The sequence below is a fragment of the Manis javanica genome, chromosome 10 (assembly GCF_040802235.1).
Source record: "Manis javanica isolate MJ-LG chromosome 10, MJ_LKY, whole genome shotgun sequence".
NCBI classification, from domain to species: Eukaryota; Metazoa; Chordata; class Mammalia; order Pholidota; family Manidae; genus Manis; species Manis javanica.
In genome coordinates this window covers 65,762,332-65,786,295 of record NC_133165.1, presented here as the reverse complement: position 1 = coordinate 65,786,295, position 23,964 = coordinate 65,762,332, and the positions used below count along the sequence as shown (strand labels likewise).

Genomic DNA, 23,964 nt, shown 5'->3' with positions numbered 1-23,964 from the left:
ATGTGTTCTGTATTTCTATGGCACACAGTTTGGGAAATGTCATTCTAGCCACAGACAAGGGGAGGAGAGTGCTGCAAATCTGACCTATGGTTAAAACGAATAAGGACCACAATCCCCACTGACTCTTAAAATACAGGAATCTACAAGGAAAAAAAAGAGATTTCCTCCTTTGTTTATATTGTGAATGCATTATTACTTTTTGTATATGGCCAAAATGATGTGCACTCCTTCCAGGTTATGAAGATTAGGAAAAAATGTCACTTTCAGTGGAAGAGGGAAGCACGTCACGTTTAACCTGAATAAAATGCCAGGAACAAACTATAAATGTCAGCTCTAATTTAGGCTATATCTGCCTCTGAAAGGATCCATTACCTGACAGGTTGCTGCTCTAGTGAAAGGAAGCTAGTGCTTTTTTTCCCTCAAATTTGGTGGGTACTTACAGAAATTAGACCACTTTGTGCCACTCTCCCTCTCTTTTGACTAGCTACTATTTGTGAGATAAATTTCAGTGAACCAGATGGACTTGCTGATAGACGTAACAATCTCCTGTTAGCTCAGTCCCTAGGAAAGAGACAGGTGACAGAAGGACGCAGGCAGTAAACTGACCCTGAGAACAAAAGGTGCTGTCACTCCTTGGAGCCACAGTGCTGTGCAGGTCCCATTGGTTCAAGTATCCCCAGGCAGGTGACTGTGAGGACGATTCTGCATACTCCACCTCCTGGGGCTTTTCAACTCTGCAATGGGCTTTCTACACATGTGGGTTGCTTCCTGAGATTAGTTTGGTCTTCCTGAGATGTGTATGGCTTTATAAAAGCTGCAAGTGTATACAACAGCTATGGTAATTTAAGGAAATTATATTCTTCAGGAGACAAAATGCTGTTCAGCTGCTATTTATCTGATCCAGTCAAGTAAGAAAGGGAGATGATTCATAGTCCAGTCCAGTGGGACCAGTGAAAGGCTTGATTACACCTTGGTTCCAGGCTGTCTTGTGGAGCAAATGCCTTGGCATTCATGGATTCCAGAAAGACTGTAATGATTTGATTACACATAGTTTAAGATTAAACTTGGGTATTGTCTTTAATGAGACAGAACACACAGGTGTTAGACCAGTCTTGGACAGGATCTTTTCTGTTTATCACCCAAGGTAGATAAAAGATAAGGATTCCACTTTAATATGTGAATTACAGCTCCAAAGAAATCAGGTGAAGATAGCTATCTTTATGGCAATGGGTTAACTGGCAGCTATCTAAATAAAAACAAAAGGAGACAAATTGTATTGTACAATTTCCAGGGCTAATAGAAAGTTGACAAATGAAAGGTTCTAATGTATTAAAATAATGCATCCTTGTACACAACAGCCACTGCATACATATGTTGTGGTCAAACCAATTGGTAATACAATTTTGACAGGGGTCATTACACTAAGTTTATAAATCAAGCTTCTGGGCTTAAGCAACAGAGACACTCTTTGTTTTAGGAATCTGCAAACTAGACGGTATCTGATAAGAAAGTGCTAGAAAGACTCCAGCTGTTAGCTATTATCATGTTTCTTTTGAATATACTCTATGAGGCATGTATGGTTACAGGAAGAGTATCTGAGGAGATTAAAAACCATGGTGACATGAATGCACACCTGTGTCAGGGGAACTGCACTCCCTCTTCCTTCACAACAGATGCTTTCTGCAGCTTCTCTGCTTCATCTGGCAAGCTGCCTCTGGACCCTGTAGTGCCTCAAGTCACTTTCATCAGTGTCAGAGGATAGAAGCCATTAAGGCAGAATAGATACAAGGGACAAGACAGCTAATACTCCACTTAAATGCCATCAGGAATGCATGTGGCAGCTGAAACCTCCTCATGCATGAATATTGTGCTGGAGGTAGAGTGACATATAGAGGATTGTTTCAAAGTGGTGTTAATGGTCTTTCATAAAATTAAATCTGAAGTCTTCCACCCATATGGAAATCATCTGAGCTTAGAAAAAACATTTGAATACCTAGGAGGTGGTATCAAGTAATGCATTACAAGGTTTCTTAATTCCCATTTCATTTTTCTAACCAGTACTGTAAACAAAGATAACTATTTCAAGTACTTTAAACCATATTTGCAAAATCTCTGTGTGGCAACCAGGGTAGATACTCTGAAGGGCCAGCCTCTCACTGGGCTGAGTTTTCTGAGGTAACAGGCCACAGCTTTTCCAGCTTTCTCTAAGGAAAGCCAAGAGGTACAAGTCCCTACTTAGGCAGCAAGAAAATGACTGATTTGCTCAGTTCTTTCTTCAACTCATCAGTCTTGTGCTGGAGTCATGCTACAGTCTTTTCTTCACCCCGGGAGGTGCTGAGTACTGGTGGGAAGAGCCCAGCTTTGGGGGCTGCTGCTTTCAGTGTTGTGGTGCAGCCCATGGAGCCAGCCATTAGGTGATCACGCAGCCACATCGTTCTTTTCTACAGAGGGAAGACCTAGACTGCAGGTAGGTGCAGACAAGCGGATATCTGTGGGGAATACTTGACTGATTTTCAGACCAGTTAATACAGCACTTCCTTATTTGTGCATATTCAGAACAGTTCCTTGTAAAGGGGTAGAGAAGAATATGACTTTCAGAGCACACCACATAGGCAAGGCAGTTGCCAATTTGCATGTATCCTTATTTCATAAGGGGCCTGTGGTTGGGGTTCAGTGAGTTCTCAAAGCAATCCTAATGACCTTTCTTAAAATAGAGTTGGGGGCATAGAGGGTGGGGCCAGATTTTTTTTTAGATCTCTTCCGTGATTCATTTAGAATCAGAGAAATAAAGAGATGACAAATTGCATCTTTTTAAAGCATGTGATCCTTTCTTATTCCTTTCCATTCACAACTCAGAAATAGTTATTTTGTTTCACTGAAGTGAGGGTAAGTCATAGTATTTCTTTGCCTTGGCTCTCCAATGTATTTTTTCAATATAGTCTTATTAGATTATATTTTGCATTCCTTCACGTATTTCTGTATGTGAAGATTACTCTGGTTAGTGATCAATCCTGGGAAAGTTACTTAACCTCTCTGTGCCTCAGTTGTAAAATGGTTATAATATTTCTACTTTATAGAATTATTGTGAGGATTAAACAATATATGTACAGCTCCTTAGATGAGCACTTGACATACAGTATAGTACGTATTAGTATTGTTGTTGTTGTTATTATTATATTATCATCAAGCCTTCCTGAGTTGTTACTGTTTACTTACGGCTTTCCTAGGTGTTGGCTGGAAGGGATGGAATAGGAACACTGAAATTTAGGAAACATACAACTTTCTAGGATCTTATAACCTAATACACACAAAAAATAACATATATTTGAAATTATATGGGAAAATGTTATAGTATATAATTGGGATCAACTGCTGGTTTCAGGTACTGCAGTAATAGAATGAGAGCAAATGGGTTTATGAACCTCAGAGAGAAGGCTTAGGTTGAGCTGGACTGAAGAAAAGGGAGAATTGAAAGTATTTCAGAGGAGAACAACATGCAAGAAAGCAGAGAAGCCAGAAGGAGCATGAGATGGTTTGGGGGCAGTGGGGACACAGAGCTGGCAAAGCAGGTGAATGGAAGGAAAAAAGACTGCATAGAATGGAGCTGTATTATGAAAGTTCTGGAATGTTCTCTAGGATTAGAGGATTCTTTATCTGAAGGGAATGGAGATAGAGGAGAACTCAAAGCTTCTGAGTGAAGGAGAGAACAACAGATGGGGACTTAGACAATATATCCACAGTTTTGGGGTTGGAGGCCGAATTCATGGAGACTAAGGAGGAGGTTGTTGTTCCGATTATGTTAGTGTGAGGAGATGGGGGTTGGTCTGGGGCATAGCAGAGGGATGAAGAAGAAACAAAAAGACTGAAATGGCATTTCAAGGAAATGATTAGTAGGAAAGTTGGCAAGACCTATCTGTCAACTGACTGCATAAAGGAACTGAAATAGAGGGTGAGTCAAAGATTATTAAAAATGTTCAATTCTGAAGGTTTTAGAATACCAGAGAGATATTATAGAAATTAGAGATAATTAGAGATACCAAAGAAGGGAGAGAAGCAAATGAGAAGTTTGGTGTTGCATGAATTGAGTTTGCACTGATAGTGTGACCTCCAATACGGAGAGCTAACATTATTTACTATGTGCCAGACACTATGCATTTTACACATATATACTCATTCAGTCCTCATGAAAAGTGTTTAAGATATGTAGTATTATCATTCACATTTTATAACAGATGAGAAGTTAAATATAACCCCAAGTTTATATAGTTAAACTGATATTTAAAGCCGTCATCTGGTTCCTGTGCTTATGCTGGACCACCATTTTGTTTAGTTACTCTTAGGAAGTCCAAATTCTGCTAAGAAGTGGAGACTGAATATACCAGTTGGGAGTCATCAGTACAGAAGTGTTAACTGCGTTTATGGGGATGGATGAGCTTTCTAAGGGAGGAGGAATTCAGAGCAGAGCTGATGGCAGGAGGTTTCCAAGGAGAAGCCAGCCAGCAGTATGTGCAGGGCCCTGGTGAGCGGGCCCAGACCGGGCACAGGCTGCAGGCGTGGCCTTGAAAGGGCTGCTTTGGGTGTGGGCGTCTGCAGAAGGAAGCAGGGCTAAGGAGAGAGAGCTTCCTCAGGGATTGGAGAGGGGAGTGGCCAAATTTTGTCAGGGAAGTGAAGAAGAAAGAACAGGATGGTCAAATGAGGGTTTTTTTCTACTTTTTTTTTTTCCAAAGTAAGAGAGACCACAAGGAGCTAGAGGTAAGAGGGAAATTACAATGTGGAAAAAGTAGGGAATCCTTGTGGGGAAGGTCCTACAGGAGTCATAAAGGAGACAATCACTAGTTTTTACCCTAGCTGTGAAGAAGGGGCTATTGGACTGTCAAGATTCAGGGCTGGAAAGGGTCACTAGACCTGCCCTTGAGATAGATGCATTGTAATGAGGCAAATGAACTTGAATAAGCATTTTCCTCCTAAATTTATTTACCAACGAAATAACATGTGATATCTCTACTTGTCTGTCTTTCGGGCATCTGAAGATTAATAAATCCCAAATCACCCTGAATTTCTCACCCTTGCGTCTGGTCCTTGCACGGAACAGTCCCTACCCCCCTGACCTCCCAACCCTCACTCCCATCCTTCTAGTTAATTAGGTTAAAAACCCTGGCTTCTTCCTTAACTTTTCTGTTTCTCTCACATATGACATCTAATTAATTCATCAGCAAGTTGTATCCAATCTGTCTTTGTGATTTATCAGTAATTTGAAAATTTCACACCATCTCCACTGATATCAGCCCACTCAGAGCCACTAATGTTTTTCTGGCTAGTGTGCTCTCCCTGCTCCCACCCTTGTCTCTTTATGGTCTGTTTTCCTCACAGAAGCAAGCGTCATTCTTAATATCAATTGTATCATGACGCTCTGATTTCTGAAACCCTGCAATGAATTTTCATCTGTCTCAGAATAAAATCCAAAGTCCTTGTGCCATGGCCTACAAGGTCATCATGGACAGTTTTCCCCAAGCTTCCTGTGCTTCAGCTACACTGGCATTCTTGAACAAGCCTAAGATATTCTCGTCTCAGGGCCTTTGCATATGCTGTTCCCGAAGCCTTGATTCATTTATTCAACAAATATTTCTTGAGTGCCTACTATGTGCCAGGACCTATTCTAGGTAGTCAGGATACATCAGCAAGCAAGGTGGACAAAGAAACTTGCCTTTGCTGTGCTTACATTCCCATATATCTGCATCTCTCATTCCCTCTGCTCACTTTTCTTCTCAGAGAAGCCGTCCCTGACCACCTGATCTAAAATAGTAATCCCTTACCACACCCCATTATGCCATATTCCATCATCCTTATTTATTTTTCTTCATAACACCTATTACCATCTGAAATATCATGTTATTATTTCTGCTTATTGCTTGTCTACCCTCTGTAGAATGCAAGCTCCTTGGCAGGTACTTTGCTCATTTAATCTTTGCTGCAGTTCTAACATAGAAGGTGCTTTTGAACATTTGCTGAAAAGCTAATGCATATTCTTGGTAAGGACTTATTTTGGAAACTCATGCTTTCAATTCAGAGATTTCTTGCATTTTTCTTTTTTCGGGGGGGGGGTAACTTCTTTCTCTTTATTTATTTATTTTCCTGTTTTCTATTTTTCAAATTCTCATTATAGTGTCAGATTTTGAAACTCTTCAATAACTGTTGGTTTTTGTGGTCTTTTATTTCTTTTTGTGGATTTTATTTTCTTTTGGCTCTAACTCCTGGGAGGTGTCCTCAGTTTTATTTTTTAACTCTTATATGGCATTTTAAGATTCTGCCGTAATGCGTTTAGTTAGTGAGGTTCTTTCATGTTCTCCTATTGTGCCTATTATACTGCTTTGATCATTTTGCTTACAAGCTGGATGGAATAGGGTCAGGCAGAAATCAACTTTCTTCTTTCCCACATCTCCCTGTTAAATCCCATTCCTGGATACAATCTCAGTTAGGTCTCAAACATTTTCAGTTACTCTTAGATAGGAAAAAAAAAGTCTCTTGGTCACTTGTAGTTACAAGAACAGCCTCTTGGTGATTTTTAAAGTTCACATGTAGTAGAAAACTCTGATCCAGTCCCTTTTTTCCTTTCCTTACCCCACCCCCGCACTCACAAATTGTGCTCGAGTTGGGAGAGATGCATAATTGGCCTCTGCTTCCTTATTTTACCTTGTTCTTCTACTCCACCCTGTTTTCTAGGTACTGTTTCTGACTTTTCCAGGGCCAGGCAGAAGGAGAGAGGATTAATGAAAGAGGCCTTTTGTGGCTTTTGCTGTCTGTAATCTGATGATTTCCTTTGAGGTGGCAGCTGTACAGTTGCTGGCTCTTCCCCTCCAGGGACGTTTTGGAGGTGTGCCCACTGAGGGGCATGCTGATGGCCGCTCCCTCGGTGTGGGTGCAGCTGCGCATCGGTGGTCACCGTGACTGCACCCTTAGCACCTGGATTGTTGGCAATTCACCTGCAGGTCACATTTCCCCTTCAAGCAATACTCTTAGGAGCAAACATGACCCAGGGTTGGCTGCCTCCCATCTGTCCAACTGGCCCACAAGGAAATTTAGATATATTGCCCTACTGTGGGCAGAAGTGTGCTTTGTTCCTAATGCACCCATCTCTTGTCATTCTGTCACTAAAACAGCAACTCTAGTTGTAATCTTTCACCATTGTGTGTCCCTAGGCAGAAATTAGGTAGCAGTCTTTCTGTTTGACAAAGTCCATGGAGCAGGTGTCAGTCTCTCCAAATGTTCCTCTGAAGCTCTTCTTACTTGGCTTGAGGTAGTAGAAAGCACGTCCTTGCCTCTCTCCAAAAGTCAAGTTCAAGGTAGCATTGTGTAGGGAATAGTATGTGGAAAAGAATTAAAGAGCATAGATAGATATTGGTATTTTTCTCCAACTAGAGGAAGAAAAGAGACTGTCTGGTAATTTTGTAGGGTGCCTAATGTGATTTTGTAGATTCACCTGACATGCGGGCAGCAGAAATGGCCTAGCTCCCAAAGGAAACACACACCCCTGACACATCACCTTAGTTCTGGTATCTGTATCTCTTACCTACAATGTTGTAGAATAATCAAAATGTATGCCTCTGCTACTCACAGAGACAGGAAATAATATTAATATTCATGACAGATAATCAGTATTTATATAGATTTTGAAGGGCCATTAGAGAAGAGGTGTTGAAAGTATGATCGTGGTCATCAGGCAGACCTGGCTTTGCATTTTAGCTATGCCACCTATTAGCTCCTGACCTCAGGGAAGTTATTGGTCATCTTGGAATTTTAACTTGCAAAGAATGTTAATAGTAACATTAACTTCCTAGACATTAGAGTTGTCTGTGTGCAACACTGCCTGTTAATAACTTGGCACAACTAACATCTCTCTCATCTAAGGCTTGGAACTACCTTTCCCAGAATCTTCTTCTTATGTAGTTCTGGGTTGGAGTTTGTGAATGAGACTTCAAGTTTGTGACTTATGCAATATTTGGGATGCAAAAGTGAAGGAAAACCATTGTTTTGGGGATAATAGTTGCCAAGGTGCACCAGGGCTTCACCCTGCCCAGGGGCTCACCTCCTTCTCCATGAGCTCTCACTCTGTAGCATATGGTAAGATTCTTGGACTCCCCCCATGAACTGAGTTTCTCCATCTATACCCCAGGGCTTCAGACTGAAGACATGAGTGACCCTTTGTCCACTTCTCTGACTGCCACCTTCTAGACCTTTACTCCCCATTTCTCTCATATCCATGTAAGCTCTGTATGAACCCCTTATTCCTGTTCTGCTTATGGTGGCTGTGTTTGCCTGACAGAACCATCCTGATACTGCACAAACAGTCTTAAGACATGTAGCAAGCATTCAATAAATATTAGACAATAATAATCAGAAAAGGTATTGTTCATAATAAATTTGAGACTAATGGATTAATAATGTTAAACTATTTAAGTTCTGTTCAAGAACAGCAAAGGTGAGGAGTGGCACCAAAGTTGACCAAAGGAGCACCTACCGTCAAGAACTGCTAACATTTGTATAGCACTTCTATTCATGAAGTGTTTTGTACATATCTTACTAAGTTTGACTAAGATGAAGCATATATTGGAAATGGACACTTGCTTTCTTAATGATAAAAGCCCATGATCAAGAAGACAGCAAACTCAACTAAGAAAGTGCTTATATTGTAGAGAACATTTATTTGAAACATGGATTTGCCCCACGGAGTTTTCTCTCACTAGAAGCAAATGAAGTTGCCCTCTAGCTCACGTGCCCTCAAGTGTTACAGGGTGAGCCTTGGATCAGAAGGAAGAAGTGACAAACTCTAATGGCTGTCCATACAGTGCATAGGCTGGCTTTCCAAATCCAACTGAATGCATACTTTATGACATGTACAATTGTGCTGCATGGTAATTAGGCATAAATGGTAGTAGTCAGCTCATAAATGACTCTAATTGGAATTAATCTTAGGGAGCCAGTATTTGTTTCCCTCTTGATTCACTAGTATTGACAATTTTTCTTAATATGTTTTATATGCCTATAGGTAATATAAAACACATATTAAGAAAATGGTCCAGTCCCTCAGATCCAGTTCCTGTGACCCCCTCATGGGTGGGGGTTCCCATGCTCCTCTCCAGCTCCAATTCCCACCCTTCCTTTGCCTGTGGAATTCATAAGTGGAATGGCCTACTGGCCCCTGCATCTGGCTTTCCTAACTGTTTGCATGGCATCAATGCCACCAGAATCTCTGGAAGCACAAGCCTGTGGATGGTCCAACACAGGGTCAAAGCATAACACCACAAGGTAAGTTCTAGGAGACAGTCTAGGAAGGGACAGGACACAATGAGATTCAGGCCTAGTGTTTTGTCTCTGGCAGTTTTGAGCCAGAATGAAGGGTACCAGTGCTGACAGGTACAGTCCTTCATTGAGGTTTCAGGGGCTAAGACTCTAACAGCTGCATTGCAACTAGCTCCCAATGGGAACAGAGGTGTCTTTGCCTATGGTTTCTAATGCGTACTCTTGTTAGAAACATTGACTGAACAGCAGGAATGTGCTTATGGTGAGGCACTGTCCACGCAGGCTTCATGGAAGCAGAGCTGCTGCTGGCTGCTCTCTGCCGTCAGCCCTGCTGGGAACTACCTCCATGGCAGAGAGCCACCTGGCCCAAGGCCATACTCTTCCTAGGAAGCTCACTACAGCTCAACACAGGACAACCCTGACATGCCCTTTCAGTTCTGGACGCCCGCGGCTGTGGTCAGGCCTGCCTTACAGCATGGCTGCTTCTGCCCCTCCTGCCCCCTGGCCTTCCCTTCCACAGATATTGATCCCAAGGTCACTAATAAACATTCAGCACATTCAGCTTCTTCTTGGTGTCCACTTCCCAGAGAACCCTGCTTGCCACAGACTCTGTTCTCTATATCGCCAATACTTGTTGACATCTCTATTTTGGAGTTGTCTCCTTTGCCATTCTCTTTGACTTTACCAGTTTATACCTGTTTTATTCATTTACTGCCGTATTATAGAGTTTGAAGAGGGACTAGAGATAAATGATTGTGTCTAGACAACCACTGTATTGGTCATAGTTTAACTATAGAAGACAATTTATTCTAGTTATTTAAAACAGAAAAGGGTATTTTCAAGGTATTCAGTGTTGAAGCAGGTTTATTGCTATAATAGCCCCAATTTTTCATTCCTACTTCACAATGTACTTTGTAACTCTCCCCTTCAAGGGCTGGAGTCTGTTTCTCCATCTCTTGAATCTGGGCTGGCCTGTTGACATGCTTTGATCAGTGGGATGTGGTAGAAGTGATGGTGTGCTGGTTCTAAACCTCATCCTCAAGAGGCCTTGCACACTCTGCTCTCGCTTGTAGAACCCTTCCTCTCCCATTCCATGAGAATGATCCAGGCTGGTGTGCTGGAAGCCTCGGGCCCACATGGAGCAGTGAGAGTTGTCCTACCAGAGACCATCGAGACCAGCCAACTTCTAGCCAACCCACTGGTGGGCCGTGAATATATAAGCAAGCTCAGTGAGCTCAGCCAAGCCCAACCTAGACCAGTAGAACTGGCCAGCTAACTCCTAGATTCAGGAACCATAATAAATAGTTATTGTTTTAAGCCACTGCATTTGGGGATTTTTGTTTTATGGCATTATTGTGGCAATGATGATTGACACAAAGTAGCTTACAGAATCCTTGGAAGGGTTGACAAGTAAACTCCACATCAGAATAGACTCACTAAAGTCAGGAAATTTGTAGAACCAGGAAGCTCCTTGCTAAGTTGACAGTCACTGCGACAAGCCTTGCCTCCAGAATCCCGTCGCTTCTGCTGTGATCAGGAAGCTGCTGATAGAGCTGCCAACTCGGAACATGCCACTGCTGTTACCGCCATGATTTATATGATCACAGTGGGAGCCTGTGTTTTGCCTTCCATCTAATTCAGTTTATGCAAATGTTTCTAATCAGCATAATACAAGTTATACCTGAACTTCCCCTGCAAACATGTCTAAGGTCAAAGGGTTTTTTTTAGCTTTCCAGTTTCCGCAGTCAGTACATGAGGAGGAGGCTGGAATTGGTGTGAGTCAGCCTCAGTATGTGAGCATGATTCCTAAAACTTATTCCATAAGTTGTATTCAATGATACTGAAATAATTTCTTTAAATTTATATACGTAATATTTTATAACTGGGCCTATTGCTCACTAGCCTGTCAAATATCATTAACTGATTTACTAGAAGTGGAGAGACTGAAGGATGAACAAAATAATAGATTTTATGAACTCATTGCCCCAGCAAAATCCAAGTGAATATTTCTTAGGAATCAACAATTATAAGTCACTAAAAAGAGGAAAACTGATTTATGTTCTGAAAAATTCTTGGTCCCTTATTGGTATTTGATATAGGATTCTAGTTGAACAGTGATTTCAGAAGGAATAACAACAGGTATTTAGTCTTGACCTGCATTTATTGAGTCTATCACATTAACGATGTGATAAAAGAATATTTCAAAATTTACTTTGGTATAAGATAGAAACATGGTATAGGGTAGAAGGCGGTGTATACTGTCCTCTAACCTGACCATAAGACATGACATCTGGTTTTAGGTGGTCACAGAATTAATGCTTCTAAAGTTGTAGTTAGCAATTCTAGAACAATGTGTCCCTGCAGGTGATTTCATAGGGATGGAGATTTAAGACAATCATCAGTGAAGAAAAGGGAAGGCAATTTTTAGATAACAGAATCATCAACAGTGAAGGTGTTAAAATTTTGTGCCCCCAACTTTTGTTCTCTGTGGCCTGTTTTAGCAGAGGTGCAACATATCCTCATGGTACGTAAGGTCTGCAGTGGTTTATGCCTTACTGAAAATTATTTTCTTTACTCAGCCATGGCCTTGTATGGCAGGGAGTCCCTCAGGCTCACCAAAAAAAAAAAAAAAAAAAAGAAAAGTCTGTGTTGTCAAGAGAATCTGGAGTCCCTCCAAAAGGTGCCCCAATGGTTCAAAAGCCAGACGCTTCTTTGTCAATAAAGGCATCCATGGCAAAAGTCTGGAGGGTAAACTGCACTTGGCTCTTGGTAAGTCTTAATCACAGATTCTTATTGACAATGTGAAGTTATCAGCAATTTTTCATTTTTCTCTTCAGTTGTACAATAAGAAATTCATTCATATAGAGAAAAAACAGTTAATACCTATGAAAAACCCTGAAGAAAGCTGTTGTCAGACTGATTTTTTCTTGGAAGAGGCTGGGCTCAAGAGTCACCAAGGAAAGTCCACGTCAGTGTGACCTGAGAGGAAGTTACAGAGCTCAAGAGCATTATGTAGCCTAGAAACTAGAATGTTAGTGACCTTGCAAGGTATTTCAGAAAAAATTTTATGTATGCAAAAAGAGGGCTGATGTATCACTGTGATGATAAAACAGTGGTTTCTAAAACAGTTTTACTCTGAATTCTGAAGCAACAAGGAATAAAAGAAAGACAACAGATAGCAAGAATTTACCTTTTTTTGGAACTGATCTTGAGAGAATGTTAGTTAAATCCTCCCCAAGATTGCCTGGACTGGATGCAGCTACCTAGGGCAGAACAACAGAGCAGTGGAAAGGTCTGCTAGATTAGGAAGTGTTTCCCAGGGTGGATTTAAAAGCATCTTCCGAAGACTAGGATGCTCACATTTAGGCCCTTCCTTGCTTCCTCCTATCATTTTCTGTGTTCTTTGTCTATTGTCTGTTCTCTCATTTGATTGTAATCGGATTTGAAGGCAGGGGGTATGTCTTACTCATCTCCGTATCTTCTTTCTTCAACCCTGGCTGTCTGACAGTGTTTTGCTTATATGTAACCCATTTTTGTTTGTTAAATAAAAATATAGTTAAAGGCAAATACAAATACTAATTCAAATACTATACAAATTCTCCAATGTTCCAATTGCTATGGAGAAAATGATGGGAGATTGTTAGGTTTGTGTAGTGAACAACTTCCTATTTTTGATAGAATGAGTAGTATATTTATATCTCAAGTGCAAATAAAAGTTACTCTAAAGGATTTTGATGTTTTGTGTCTTATCGCAATATATGTAAATAAAAGTGAATCTAGAAAGGTTCAGTGGAGTTACTTTATGTAAGGAGAATAGCCCTAACGATAACTATCAATACCTTAAAGTTTCCATGTAAGTCAGTTGCATAAAATGTTCTCCATTTTCATAGCTGCTGCTAACAGAATTAGACTGATGATGCATATAGGCAACAGTATCTGTGAATGATACCATTATATGACATCATTGTTTCTTTCTTTTGTCTTTCTTTTATCCCAACCAATGAAATACTATACACATTCTTCTCCACTTTGCTTCCTTCTTGTTTTAGATCCTTTCATGTTAGCTCATCAAAAGATTCTGATTTTTTTTCAAAGGGTTGTATGGGTGTGTGCAAGTTTATAAGCGATTGTATCTTGTTCCAGGCACTCGCACTCTTTGGACCGTGCTGGCTTCCTGGTAGGCCTGTTAAGAGGGGGCACGAGAGACTGGAATGCTCTCTTGCTTGCTTTCCTCTCAGCAGCACCTTAACCGGCCTTGTGCTCCCCGTAGCAGTTGGTTGCACTCTCCAGTTTTCCCTTTCTTTTTTGTTGCCCCCAGAGGCAGCCTCATTTTGTCTCCTCAGAGGTACCAATATCTGCTGGGCAGCGACCCTTCTCAGAGGTCTGACAAACTCTGAGGACTCTAAGGCAAGCTTCTACATTCCAGTGACCTCAACATTTTCCCCTGTTCCTTCAGTCTCAGGGGGTGTGAGCTGCTTTGTGGAATTGCCATCCTTTCTTAGTGTTTGAAAGTTCTCCAATAACTCATTAACTGATACCTTATATTAAGTTTTCTTTGTTGAAGTGCTTCTGGTAGTTTCTGTTTTCCCAGCTGGACCCTGATGGATATAGTACTTGATACCTGGATCTGCTGTGTCAGAAGCCCAAGGAGCAGAACCTTCCACTGCCACCTGAACTTGCTGCTCAGTGTGTTTTTGCTCTGGGCCCTGGAGGAATCATAATGTATTTAACTAGTCCCCTGTAGATGGGACTTTAAAGTTTTTTCCAATTTTTGTTACTGCAAACAATGCAGTGAACAACTAAATAAATAATATTTTTCACATATGGGCAAATATATAGGTAAGGTAAAGTTATAAAAGTGGAATTGCTGGGTCAAAAGGATTGCCAAATTGCCTACAATCTCTTACAGGCAGAAAGCAGAAATCTATTTGCATGATAAATGGAGAAATCAGCAAAGGGAAGAGGGAGCCAGGTATGGCACCTCGTCCCAGTAAGAAGCCTTAGCAGTTGGAAGAGAGAAGCACAAAATGAGATCACCTGAGGAATTATTTTCTGGCCTAGAGTCCATGGCCTTCCCTTAGGAGAGGGAGGCTAAACAAATGGAAAAAATCTCCAAGACAATTTGATTGTCACTTAATAGAGATTAACACAAAACAGGGAGAGAGGTGCTTAGCCACAGATCACCAACAGAGGTGGGCAGTCTGACCTCATTCTGCACCCAGTGGAGCCTAGTACCCAGCCAATGTGGCCACTACCTAGCAGGAAGAGTGACACCTACAACTGTGTGGCCATTGGAACAAGTGGTAGTGTTGTGGTGGGAATACTCATACGTGGTAGCTGTAAGTTATGTGAGGCACCTCCTAGGGACATCCCCAAACACTTAGGTGGAACTTTGTAGGATACTGGGTCTTTCCTGCAGTAGCAGGAAGTGTAAGGGCTGGTAAAACACAGGCTACAAACTCCCATTTACCAAGGTTGTCCCTTTTTCCATGTCTACATCTTTGTCTCTTAAACCGAGGTAGGCTTTTGCTTAAAAACAACAAAGTAAAATATTATTCTTCTTAGAGTGGTTATAATACAACTCCGCAAACTCAAGTTGCGACTAAGTTACTTTTACTGTTGCTGTTCTTGCCATTTATTACCTGCTCAGGGAACTCTACTGCAGTTATCATTGCCCTGGGGTAGCAGACAGGCCACGTTCTACATGCTTGCTTTTACTGATATCACCTTAGCCTTATGTGGCAATAAAGCAGGGTGTCTAACCAGAGCTGTACCTTCCTACCCTCTGTAAGATCTGGGCTGCTTTACTGCAGAGGACTTTTGTTTTATGTTCCATTGAGTCTTGTTTGTGCCATTCTTAATTTACACGACAGAAATGCTGTCATCACCAATTAACATTTATCAAGGGCCCCCTGGATACAGGGCCGCATAGGGACTAATTTAATATTCTCTTTGTTTCAGATAGCAGGTGGCTCCTTCAAATGAATTTTTAAATATCTCAGTGATGATGAAGAACAGAGACATCAATTAGGATTCAGGAAGACAAACCTTTGCAGAAATGCTTAAAGGAGAACATCAAGGATTGCTATTAATATTTGAAAGTTTAAAATACTTTCTTCCAGTCAACAAATGACAAAAGTGAAAGAAAAGCACTGTTTTCACTGTTCCTGGAAGAAGCCTGGCAGTCTTTCATTTAGACATCTGCCCTTTGATTGTCCCATTTTCCTCTTTACTTACTTCAGTTCTTCTAATTTTCAAGGCTGAGTCTGAATATTTCTTCCTGAGGCTTTTTCTAATCACCTCTGCCCTAAAGGATGACTCCCTCCTCCAACTCCTATAATCCTTGTCATTTATGCCTCTCATTTGGAAATTTAGCACATGATAAATTAGACACTGATTTATTTTTGAATAAATACATGTTCATTCTCCCCAAGTATATTAGACAACTGTCTGGATAATTTATTTCTTTCCCATCCTCAGGGACAGCAGTGTCCTGTCAATGGCAGGACCTCAAGAAATGTTTATTGGTGATGGCAGCTATTAAAATCAGAATTTTATTTTTAAAAAAGGGTGAAGGAGAGACAAGGCTGATGTTTTGGAAGTTGAGACTCATAAGTATTATTAATGTTTTCTAACCTAGGAGTTCCGCGCCCATCTTTTTTTGGCGGGGGGGGGGGGTGAGGGTAGAGGGAGCAGTGGGGGGAGATTGTGAGAGGCAAGAACATCACTGGAAGTCAGACGTCCATCTTGCGAGGTTCAGTTAAAAAAAAACTTTTTTTGGCCTGCCTGAACTATGCTTACTTTTTCTGAACTATGCCTATCCCTTTCGGTGCGACAGTAAGTAGTGTAACGTGGCTGTCGGTTTAAGAACCGCTATTCAGGAGAACAGACCTGAACATTTTCATTTCAGAAAGACAAAACCTTCGGTTCCGTAGTACATTTTGGAATGATGAACACACCTTCATGTTTTACGACGTCAAGAACCTGGCCCGGCTAAGGCGGGGACGCGCGAATCCCACCAGCACGAAGACCCATTGTTGCTCGCGAGCCCGAGAACCGGGAGCCATGGAACGCTCGCCAAGACGAAGCTCCCGCGGGGCCCCGCCCACTGCGGCTCGTGGAGCCTCATTGGCCGGCCTTCCGCCCGCCATCTCTGTCAGCCCACGGTCCGGGCAAGGGAGGCGGGCGTCCCGCTTTCAGGCAAGATTGGTCAGCCTGAAGGACGGCCGTGGTCTCCCAAGTCTGTATTGGTTCTTAGACTTCAAAATGGGCGGGGAAAGGCGGAGCGACGGGGCACAAGGCGGGAAGCGCGGAATGCGCCGGCGCGTAGTCGGGGACGCCGGGCCGAGGCTTTTGCTAGGGAACCGGCTGTTGTCGCCCCGCCCCCCCCCAGGGCTTTTTGTCCCGTTAACTGTCGGAGTGGCGAGGTCTGCAGCGCCGGGCGACATGCCGGTGCGCTTCAAGGTGAGGCCGGGGGTCTTCGGACCCGAAGGCAGCTCGGGGGACCTGCGGCGGGGCGGGTGTGGGGCGCGGGGGCCTCGGTGGCTTTCTGTGCCGCGCCCTTCCGCCCCGCAGAGCCTGCCAGCCACGCTCCTGGAGGATACCTTCCCCTCTGCTCGCTCCCTCTCTGCTCACACACACTCCTGAATTGTAGTGTGGAAGAACTGGTTGATGTTGAGAGATTTTTCTGGAGGGCGCAGAGGAGTGGTCACGGAAGGAGGGCACTTCCTAGTGGGAACTAAGGTGGCTTCAGATTGGGACACCTGTGGCCTTCCCACAGCCCCGTCCCCCATCTTACCTTTAAAACTTTAAAGTGCATGTGTCTTTTAAAGGTTTGAGAAATGGGATCTTGGCAAGATAAAGACAAGGTATAAGAAATACACATTTTTCATAGTTGTGCATTTGTTAAGCGTTTGTTGAAAGTTCCACGTTGCTGGTAGCAGTCAGGGTCAAGCACCCTTCAACCCAACAGTTGACCACAGGTTCCACAGACCAAAACTGTCTTACCGTCTTAAGGGCTTGTATCAGAATGGGAGGGAAATTTGTCTTTCTTAGGTTGACTTCAAAGTAGTTTGAAAGGTACTAGGCATAAGAGATAATACTGTGTGCTCAGTGAGAACTTAATTAGTTGGAATAATTATGGTTATGAGGATTTAGATTGTCAACGTCAGGATTTGGAATCAGACATCCAGGGCAATGGTAGCCACTCTGAGCCTCAGATTCTGCTAGCATCTGCCTCAAGTGGTTGTGAGGATTAAAGGATGTAGCATGTGAACTGCTTAGCACAGGGCTGCATAAATATTAGCTGTTATGAAGGAGGTCTTCTCAGTTTAATTCTCAGTGTGAAGTCTTTGAATTCTCTTTAGTGGTTCAGAAATTATTTTTACTGATGTCTTCTTTAAAACAACCTTCATTAATTGTATTGTACTCAAATTGTATTTTGCATTACAGGGGCTGAGTGAATACCAGAGAAACTTCTTGTGGAAAAAGTCGTATTTGTCAGAGTCCTATAATCCCTCAGTGGGGCGAAGGTATCCATGGGCTGGGCTTAGATCAGATCAATTAGGTAAGTTAACAAACTCATAGTTTATAACTTGAAGAAACCTTCAGATTAAGTTTGCAAAACGATTTCTTAAAACATTGTGAGGCATTGTTTAATTGGCATTGTTCAATTAGACTTACTCTTTTTTCTTTTAATAAATATTTATTGAGGGTTTACTATTGGCCAAAGACTATTCTGAGCTTCTAGGGATATAGCCAAAAACCCATAACAGTGGGAAAAACCAGTAAACAAATAACTGAATAAATAAACTAGGAGATTTCAGGTTGTTATAAAAAATGTAGACTAGTGTGCTGGATAACTTGGGGGATGGGTGGATTGATGGATATTGAATATACTTTAGCTTGAATAGCCAGAAAAGGCCTTTCTGAGGAGGTGATATCTGATCCAGGACCTGAAAACTGTGAGTAGGTACCTGGGGAGGAATACTTCCAAGGTCTTAAGGAACAGTTGCTTGCATAGGTTAGGTAGTTTGCTCAATGTTCACAGCTAGTAAGTGGCAGAGCCTTGATTTGAAATCACGTCTGTTTGTTCAAAGCCCATGAGTTCAGAGGCCACATTCTTGTCAACACACATACTTCCTTCTGTGTCCCAGGGAAGTCAGAGTGCTAGGCCAAGGTTTCCCAGAGCATGGCAGAGGGGCAAAGAGACAGATTGATTTTATGCTACCTGCTTGTTTAATTTTCCTTCACTAGAATATGAGATCTCAGAGCAGAACTCTGTCTATCTTTCCCACCCTGTTCCTGCTCAGTGTGTGACACAGGGCGTAGACAGACTCTAGAGCTTACTGAAACTAGTTTTTGAATGAATGAATAAACCTGAGTTGGAACTCTACATTAGCTGTGTGAGCTTGGGTAAATTGGGCCTCTTTCAGTAAGTGGGATATAGCAAGCCCATTGCACAGGATTGCTGGGAGGGATTAAATGAGATGCTGCCTGTTAAGGGACAGGCGCACATATACAGATTGGTGCTTGGTGTCCCTCAAGTGACGTATGTGCGAGTGCCTGATGTGTGGTATGTAAAACCCTCAAACGTTAGATGTTTGAAGCTAGGAAGTAAAAAGGCTTATGGGAAATAAACATTATTTTCCAAACTTGAAAATCAGTACAATGAGGAGAATATTTCCAGGATTAGGAAACAGAACAAAAGGAAGAGTGGGTTGGAATGGGTGACTCTTGTAGGGTTCCTATGTAGTATCAGGATCCTTTACCTGGAGCCTGACCTCAAAGACTGGGTGTCCGTGGTCAGGGTGATTGATGCTTGGAATCCTCTCCAAATGACGAGAAAGTCCACAAATCTGAGGCTGTATCAGATTAAGAATTCCATATAAATTGTTCTTAAAAACGTAGAATATCCTTCTGAGGGCCTAGTCTAATATTATGACACTGGGGAATTGGTAAAATAGATAGTTGTCTCCATAACATTTTAGCTTAGATCAGCTACATTTGAGGATAAGGGTAATGAAATGAGGCTGAGGGAGCAAAGCCACTTAGGAGGATGGTGCATTAGGAAAGCAGGAATAGTCTAGGTGAGCATGTCAATGGGGACATCAGGTGTGGGGCGGGGCAGAGTGAGAACTCCAGGATGTCCCGAAAGGGAGGTGGGAGGCCAGCAAGGAACAGCAGCGGTTTTACCTCAGACTGGCCGGATGTTCTGTTAACATGGTGTATTTTTTCACCACACTATATTTTTGCTGGTGCTGGGAGATGAGGGCAGACCACTCAAGAATCTTTCGTCGTTTTGCTCTTCTACCAGAAGCCCCTGTCTGTATTAAAGCAGAGAGAAGTCTGGGGCAGTGGTCTTTAAACTTCTTTGCTGTTATATCCCCTAAAAGAATTTAGAAAGTCTTTGTATTCCTTTGCATTTTTAAGTTGATATTTAATTTTTTTAAATCGTAAGTGTAACAAGTAGTTTCAAAGGATGTGGTTTCTGGTATATTGACTATTGTGTCTGTGTGAAACATATTTTGTTAAAACTTTGGAGCTTCCAGTGTAGCTCATTCAATTTATGGTAAATGTTTATCATATAATCAGTGAAGTCAGTCCTCCCTGTCAAGTTAATGAGGCAAGGGTAGAGTTATTTTCTGTGGAAAAAAAAACTCTTTAAGTTTATTTTTCAGTTCAAATAAATGTGTTAACATGCATATGTGTATTTCACATGACAGCCCTCTTACACTTGAATTTTACTTCTCAGATAGATGGGGACGGTTTGGAGCTAGGTGAAATAAGGTACTGGTCCTCTGTTATTTCTAATCTCTACCTTCTTTGCTTTGTTGTCAAATACTCTCCCCCGGGAGTTATGGTTTATGAATTGTCCCTTTATTTGTCCTCCCCACCTCTGAGATTTTTAAAATTCTATGGAGCTGGGTGAGAGGCGTATTTATCTTTTGTGAATTGGGAAAAGGCTGAGTATGAAAGGAGCTGTGGGAGATGACTACTGCAGATGGCGGACACAGCTCTAGGCAGACCAGTGTCAGGAACTAGCACATATGAAAGTGAGAATCTGGAAAATTATTCCCTTAAGTGGCTTATTTCTGTTTACCCCCCCTGGAGTATCTTTGTGTGCCTCCAGATACGTATGCACCCAGTTTGAAGACCATGGGTCTAGGGAAGCCTTGTAAGGGTACGGACCCTGAGCTTGATGACCGAAATATCCATGATAGAGGCTAAAGAACTCTGAGCCTTACCTAATACCAGATTCTCTGTACACTTTCTCTTTCCTTTCCCTTCTGGTCTTAATCTTTCTTCCTAGCTCTGCGCAGTCTTTTTTCTATTTAAAGCCCGGCCCCAAACTAGGGCAGTGTCTCAGTGACTGTCATTCCACAGAGCTCCTCTTACCTGTGCAGAAGGTTAGGTTTTTTGGACATTGGCTTGTCAGACAGAAATATAGAGAAATTGTATCTCAGCTCTTGTTAAAAGGGTTCATTCTCTTTGATTCCCAGGAAATCGAGGCATATGTAGAGTCAGGATCTAGCATGACGACATCTCATCCCTTCTCATCTTGTTGTGCTTTGCATAAGAGAAGCTTTGTGAAAAGTTCCAAATTTTTATAGCATCAGGGCCTCTTGTTCTGTTAAGTAGCACAGGAAAGTAATTAGAAACGGAGGCAACGTGTCCTGCCTGGCCTGCCAGGCCCATCCCATCCCATTGTGATTCTAGTTATTTGTGTTAGGATAACTCGAACACTGTGACTCCAATTTTTTATTTTTTTATGGTCTACCTTTTAATACTTCTTTAAAGCAGAATTAAAGATCTTATGTTGAAAAACTACTTATTTTGTCCTGTAACTTGAAGGATATTATGTGTGTGTATCTCAACTGAATTTTAAATTCTATTTCTCCTCTCATAGGTGTTATTAAAAGTTGTCTTTGTAACTTTATACTATTTTTTATACTAAATTTTTTAGGGATCATGAAAGAGCCAAGTTTTATTTCAAAAAGAAGAGTCCCTTATCATGACACGCAGATTTCAAAATCTCTTGAGTGGAATGGAACTATCTCAGGGAATGATGTGGTTGTATCACCAGAACCTGGAGCCCCAGAAACACCAGAAGCACAAGAGGCAGAACTAAAAGATGTTAACCAAGAAAGAGTTCTTACACTAGAAGCCTCCAGGGTTCCCAAGAGAAGCAGATCTCACTCTGTAGACTCCAAAGCCGAAGGGGCTTCAGATATTGTGGGAAATTATGAAGATGTAATAGCAAACCATATGCCAGTTAATAATAAAAATGTGGAACTGGAAAATTCTACCAAGCTTCTTCCAGAAGATGCAGATAATGGGGTAGGTATAGTCATTGTATTTCTTTTCAAAAGCATGGAACATTTTGTAGATTTGTCATTTCAGTAATATTACATTTTGTGCTTAAAATTTTTCCATTGTTTTCTTATGTAACATCTTACAGAATAGTTGATAAGACGCTGTTGACTTTAGTTACTATGAATCAGTTCTATTCTTAATAGCCACTATTTTGTACTTGTTATACTAAGATATCCCTTCCTTGGATGGACAGCCTGTCTTTGGATTTTATTCATCATCTATCAGCTCCTGAATCCTAAGGGAGAGATCAAGTTGAGAGAGAGAAGGGGAGTAGGCCATTACCTCTGGCAGGAGTGGAGAGCTGACTTCTACCAAGGCCATTTTCAATTTCTTACTGTATAAACAAACAGAATCTTGATTGGCAAAATGCAAAAGGAAGGAGAGTCCTGGCTGGATCTCAAAGATCTTTCAGTTCTGTTCTCTTATGTCACCCCCAGCCTGTGGAAGGTCCCTGTGAGCACATAAGCATAGGCTGCAGGGACCTGTCCAGATTCACCACCTCCCACACTTTCCTCCACTCCACTACTTTTCCCCCATTTCATGTACTCCGCTGATTGGAACCACGGAGAGGTGTTTAGGAGTGTTGGAGAAGAATCTGTTGTTTGTTTTGAAATCCAGGGGCACAGTAGACTCTTATAAGAAGGTGATGTGTAAGTCTGGTGGGCAGGGGAAGGGGTGACCCAGAAGCAGTGTGGGGGTAAAACAAGGGGTTGTTGCTTTTTAGTAATAGATTTAATTATGAATGAGAGGTCGGAAAGAGTTGAGAGATGTTATCCTTTTCTGAGATACACAATAATTCCTTGACAGTATTGACAGGAATTTTGAATAGTTTGACAATTTGAAAGGGACATTATCAGTTGAAAATGTTTGCTGTACATCTTATGCATATAGTTAATAATACTGTACAGTACACTTAAAATTTGTTAAGAGGGTAGATTTCATGTTACATGTTTTTTACCACAGTAAGAGAAGTTTGAATAGAAATTTTTAATGACTGAGTGAGATTCTTTTTTTCCCCCGGCAGTTGGATAGAGTTCTGCGGAAGAAAGCTGGATTAACTGTTGTTCCTTCACATAATATCTTGAGAAATTCTGAATATCAAAGGCAGTTTGTTTGGAAGACCCCTAAAGAAACTGCTCCAGTTTTTGCAGCCAATCAGGTAGTTTAATGGATGTAGTATGTTTTTTAAGTATTGTTATTTGATCTAGTGATGCAGATTTACATAGAACTAAGAGCTGAAAGAAATCAGATACTTAAGAAGTCCTGGAGGTAGGTTCTAGAAAAGTGCAAATGAGAGTTTTGCTAAAGCCATTCCATTATTTCTGATTTATAGCAGTGATATTATACTGTCCTAGACTACTGATGACCATTGTTGCCAGGTCCATCACATATATTAAGTATGACACAAGGTAATGAAAACTAGGGACTGGTAAGTTTTTGCATGCTGTGAATTTTTTAAAATTAAAAACTATTAAATTGGTTTTATTCTATATTGTTACATTTTTTAAATTAATATATTGCATATTTTCTGTTTCCTAAGACAGGTATAACTGCTTTGGATATTTTAATCATTCAAAATAAGTTGAAAGTAACATAAGATACCTAAATGTGTCCTTATATCAGATGAACAGTAATAACAATTGTCAGTTTAACTATATTTATAACATTCAAAAGCTGTAATGATAACTAAGTGTGATGTTACACCCTTGCATAACATTTGGCATTAGACCACCATTACGAGTCCATACTCTGTGTTGTACTGGCCTAGACAGTTCTGAGGCTCTTAACTGCCCTTATGTTCCTAACCATATTTTAGGCCTAGGTAGGAAATGTTTCCATTTAGAATATCCCCTGATATGGCTCACAAGTTTTCTTGGCTAGTAGGTGCACCTACAAAATTACTTTACAACTTGAAAATTATGATGATTTAGTTTTCATACAGCATTTCACCTTTAAGCCAGAGCTGATTCAAATCAAAGCTCCACTGACAGTTTTACATAATTCAGTGAAAGCATTATATAGAAATGGTTTTTATAGGACCAAATGTACAATATAAAATAAGTTCTAGCAATACCTTCACTAGTAGTTTTATTGCTTTCATTAGTGAGGGTTTCAAATAATTTTTGGGGGAAGCAAGTGCTCTTTGTTAGTTCAAAGCACATTAATTCCAGGATCTGTGGATTGAAGAGTTCTGTGACTGAAACTTTCAATGCTTATTGAACTGCGGAAGGAGCCATTCCATGCTATTTTATCAGACACCTCTTTTTTGAAAGGATATCTTATATTAATGTG

The 23,964-nt window shown here is 41.3% G+C and overlaps 1 protein-coding gene across 3 annotated transcripts in view; it reads left to right on the top strand.

The window, feature by feature from the left end:
* Positions 1–16,602: 16,602 nt before the first annotated feature.
* The window catches only part of MDM1 (Mdm1 nuclear protein), a 31,014-nt gene continuing 23,652 nt past the window's right edge, over positions 16,603–23,964 (top strand). For 2 of the 3 annotated variants that reach the window (XM_017675338.3, XM_017675339.3), the window contains exons 1-4: positions 16,603–16,761; positions 17,749–17,863; positions 21,263–21,636; positions 22,697–22,831. In XM_017675338.3, the coding sequence (XP_017530827.2) occupies positions 16,612–16,761; positions 17,749–17,863; positions 21,263–21,636; positions 22,697–22,831 (774 nt within the window). In that variant the 5' untranslated portion in view covers positions 16,603–16,611. The remainder of the gene's footprint in view (positions 16,762–17,748; positions 17,864–21,262; positions 21,637–22,696; positions 22,832–23,964) is intronic. The other variant, XM_037017044.2, reaches the window with a different exon arrangement.